The sequence below is a fragment of the Myxine glutinosa genome, chromosome 3 (genome assembly GCF_964187855.1).
Source record: "Myxine glutinosa chromosome 3, kmMyxGlut1.1, whole genome shotgun sequence".
Classification (NCBI taxonomy): domain Eukaryota; kingdom Metazoa; phylum Chordata; class Myxini; order Myxiniformes; family Myxinidae; genus Myxine; species Myxine glutinosa.
In genome coordinates this window covers 14,852,532-14,856,173 of record NC_136263.1, presented here as the reverse complement: position 1 = coordinate 14,856,173, position 3,642 = coordinate 14,852,532, and the positions used below count along the sequence as shown (strand labels likewise).

Here is a 3,642-nt window from a genome sequence, read left to right as displayed (position 1 = left end):
CAGTATGCCAAGGGCGCACGGCTGTACTGTCAACTCATGAAGGAACTAGAAACTTTGCCTGCTTACAAAGACACCTTAGAACGTCTCACTGCCCACGGGAACCACGTTGTCCGTTACTCAAGTCATGAGTGGTCCGGCACATGGTGTGACATTTGCATTGAGCAGACATTAATGAAGGCAGCCAAGTCACAAGGTGGACTGAGCAGAGGAAGAATGAGAAACAGTTTTTCTGGCCACAAATGCTGGGTGCTCACCCTCAGTCACCTGTCTGATGTCAACCGGCGGATGGAGGAGGACGTTAGTAAACATGTTCCAGTCCACAGAGACCTTGCCAAGACACAGATGAAGCGAGATGCAGAGGCAGTTGAACTTGTCCTAAAATGGTTTGAGGAGATCAAGCCATTCGACAACGATAGAGACAAGGAGTTGCTCGTGTCTTTCTCAACAGGATTCACAAGCACTGGAGATGACGCAGTCAATGCTGAGAGAGCAGCTGAAGTTGGGATGGAGATGCAGATCAAGCTGGATGGACAGTCAGTGACGTCGACCATGGATGTCAAGTCAAAGATAAAAGCCCTGTCATCACTAAGAAAATTTCCCTTGGTCAACGAGAAAAAGATTCACCTTGACTCACTAAAGTTGTTCAACCGACTGATCATTTTCGCCCAGCGGGATATGACAGTTGAGACAAGCTTACAGTATGAGCTGACTCCCTTCCCATTGTCCCTGTTCAGCAACAAAGATCAGAAGATGAACAAGGCAAACAAGGCAGACTTTTCAAATACAAGCCTGAAGGCGTTAACTGATCCACTTGACTTGACTAACCAACCCTGCTGCACCCTCGTAATTGATGGCGGATGGCTTGTCTACATGGTGAAGTGGCAACAACGTCAGACCTGGCAGGAGATCGCCAACAGTTACCTGAGCTACGTGCAGTATCTGGGCCGCTGCTCCCAGAAGATCATTGTGGTCTTTGATGGCTACAGCAGATCACCAAAAGATCACGACCACATCCGGCGTACCAAGAATTCCTGCTGTAATCTCCAGATTCGACCGGATATGTCCAACTGGACCCCAAGAGCAAAGTTTCTGGACAACACTCATAACAAGAGTGAGCTCATCCACCTTCTCTCTTCAACCTTCCGAAAACATCACATCACTGTGGAGCAGTGTGACAATGATGCTGACACTTCAATTGTGAGAGAGGCATTGGCTGCTGCTTCAGATGGCTCTGTTGAGGTCAGTACCATTTGTGTCTTCAGTTAGTATAACTATTGGATGGAGCCCGGGGGGAGATGGGGTAATTTAAAAATAAGAGAATTCACACTGTTGAAAAGTTAAATCTGTTCTTGAACGGTTCATTATGCTTTGTACATGTTGTTATATTTTCAGGTGCGGGCAGAAGATGCAGACGTGCTGGTAATGCTGGTGCACCATAGCTCAGACAGCCACCATCCACTCTTCTTAACCACATCAAAAGGCTCTTATGACGTCCGAAAGATCAAAGAAACTCTCTCCGAAACACAGAAGAGCTACCTGCTCTTCTGTCACGCCTTCACGGGGTGTGATACGGTTTCTGCAATCGCTGGTCATGGGAAAACAACTCTATTTGCCAGGTAATAATGATAATACTACTATTACGTCGGCAAATAATACTAATACTAATAATAATAATAATTATAATCATTGTCATCATAGTATAAATGTTAAAAATAATAATTATTTTATTTCTGTTTTACATTATACTTTACTTGACATAGACCTGGTGCTTTTTTTTAGGTTTTGCGAAGGGGACGCGGCTGAGTACATCGACATCTTCCTTGACACAGAAGCCACCAAGGAAACAGTGATTCAGGCTGGTACTGCGATTTTCAAGTACATTTACCATGGACGAGATACTACATTGGGTGAAATTCGGTACAACATGTTCTCAAGGAAGGCAGCGGCAGGAGTGATCAAACCAGAGACTCTACCTCCAACAGAGGGTGCAGCTGCACAACATTCACTCCGTGCCTACCTGCAGACCCGGGACTGGATCCTTCTACAGAGCATGTCTCTGAACCCCAGTGACTATGGATGGACAATAGGTGTGCATGGGTATGAGCCAGTTCCAACACTGGACCCCACGGCTCCTGAGGAGCTATTGCAGTTCACGAGCTGTAATTGTCATGGAGATTGCAGCAACCGGCGATGCAGCTGCAAGAAGAATGGGGTCACGTGCATCTCGGCCTGTGGAGTCTGTAATGGCATTACATGCAGAAACTGCAGTCATGATGTTGTTGAGTCTGAAGAAGACATAGACAATGACTGTTGAAACTTCTGACATTGTGAATGAGAAATAACTCTTGAGTATTATATATGTATGTGAAATAAAAGCTACTTTGTGTGTAAATGTAAAAGTGAAAATATAAATGTTAACAATCAACTCAGAATCATGAAAAACCCTTATTTGACCCCTCATAAGTTACTTAAGGGCCGATTAAAAAAAATTAAAATTCTCGAAAGATAATTAATTTTTCGGTACCCGAATTCAACAGCTTTTTTTCTGGGTTTCCCACGGGAGTTGAACTTCAACATTTTAACACATGTTATTACACACCTTTACAAACATATTGGTGAAGAAATTTTTTGGTAACAATTTAGTTAACAGATTTGTGAAATATCTCATAAAATGCCCTTACTATTGAGTTAAAGGTAGAGCTATTTGGCCACAGTACCAGAAGACATGTTTGGCAAAAACCAAAGACAGCATTTGACCACAAGAACCTGATACCAACTGTAAAGCATGGTGGTGGAAATATTATGGTTTGGGGCAGCTTTGCTGCATCAGGGCCTGGGCAGCTCACCATCATAGAATCCACTATGAATTCTTCATTGTACCAGAAGGTGCTTGAGGATAATGTGAGGCCATCTGTCAGAAAGTTGAAGCTCAACCGAAGGTGGACATTGCAACATGACAATGACCCTAAACATACCAGTAAATCCACCAAGGAATGGCTGAAAAGAAAAAATGGAGGGTTCTGGAATGGCCAAGTCAAAGCCCGGATCTAATTCCCATCGAGATGTTGTGGGGGGATTTGAAACGAGCTGTGCATGCAAGAAACCGCGCAAACATCGCACAGCTGAAATAATTTTGCATGGAGGAGTGGGCAAAAATTTCGCCCAGTCGATGTCAGAGACTGGTAGACAGTTATAATAAACGCCTACTTGAGGTTGTTTCTGCCAAAGGGGGCAATACCACCTATTAGAGCCAAGGGTGTACTTACTTTTTCCACATGCGAAATTTGCATTTATGTTTATTTAAATTATACAATGGACTACAAAATGTAAATGTTTCATGATATTTGTTATATTATATCACCTTTATCTGTCAATATTGTTGAAATGAAGATCAAATAGCTGTATGTTGAAATATGTTGAAAAAGTCAAAACTTTACATGGGGTGTACTTACTTTTTCATGTGACTGTATAAATATTGTTGTGGTTTTGAGAACCCACACAGGTAACATCATTAAAGATTAAAGGTTGCACCCCATAGTTAGGCCACATGCAACACGTAGGTCACCTTAGAACGTTAGTTATTTGTTCGTATCTGTGAGATAAGGCCATTTCAAATAGTTATCATCTGCATTGCGTAAAACA

The 3,642-nt window shown here is 42.8% G+C and overlaps 1 protein-coding gene across 1 annotated transcript; it reads left to right on the top strand.

Annotated features, from left to right (window-relative positions):
* The first annotated feature begins 285 nt into the window (after positions 1-285).
* On the top strand, positions 286-2,445 carry LOC144891187 (uncharacterized). Its single transcript, XM_078773548.1, has 3 exons — positions 286-1,239; positions 1,393-1,616; positions 1,780-2,445. The coding sequence occupies exons 1-3, from the start codon at positions 286-288 to the stop codon at positions 2,312-2,314; spliced, it is 1,713 nt and encodes a 570-aa protein (XP_078629674.1). The 3' UTR covers positions 2,315-2,445.
* Positions 2,446-3,642: the final 1,197 nt, after the last annotated feature.

Coding starts and splice junctions, on each gene's coding strand:
- LOC144891187 (XM_078773548.1), top strand. CDS start 286: ATGGAGGAGGACGTTAGTAAACATGTTCCAGTCCACAGAGACCTTGCC. Junction 1,240..1,392: donor CTTCAGATGGCTCTGTTGAG/GTCAGTACCATT, acceptor TTATATTTTCAG/GTGCGGGCAGAAGATGCAGA. Junction 1,617..1,779: donor AAAACAACTCTATTTGCCAG/GTAATAATGATA, acceptor GCTTTTTTTTAG/GTTTTGCGAAGGGGACGCGG.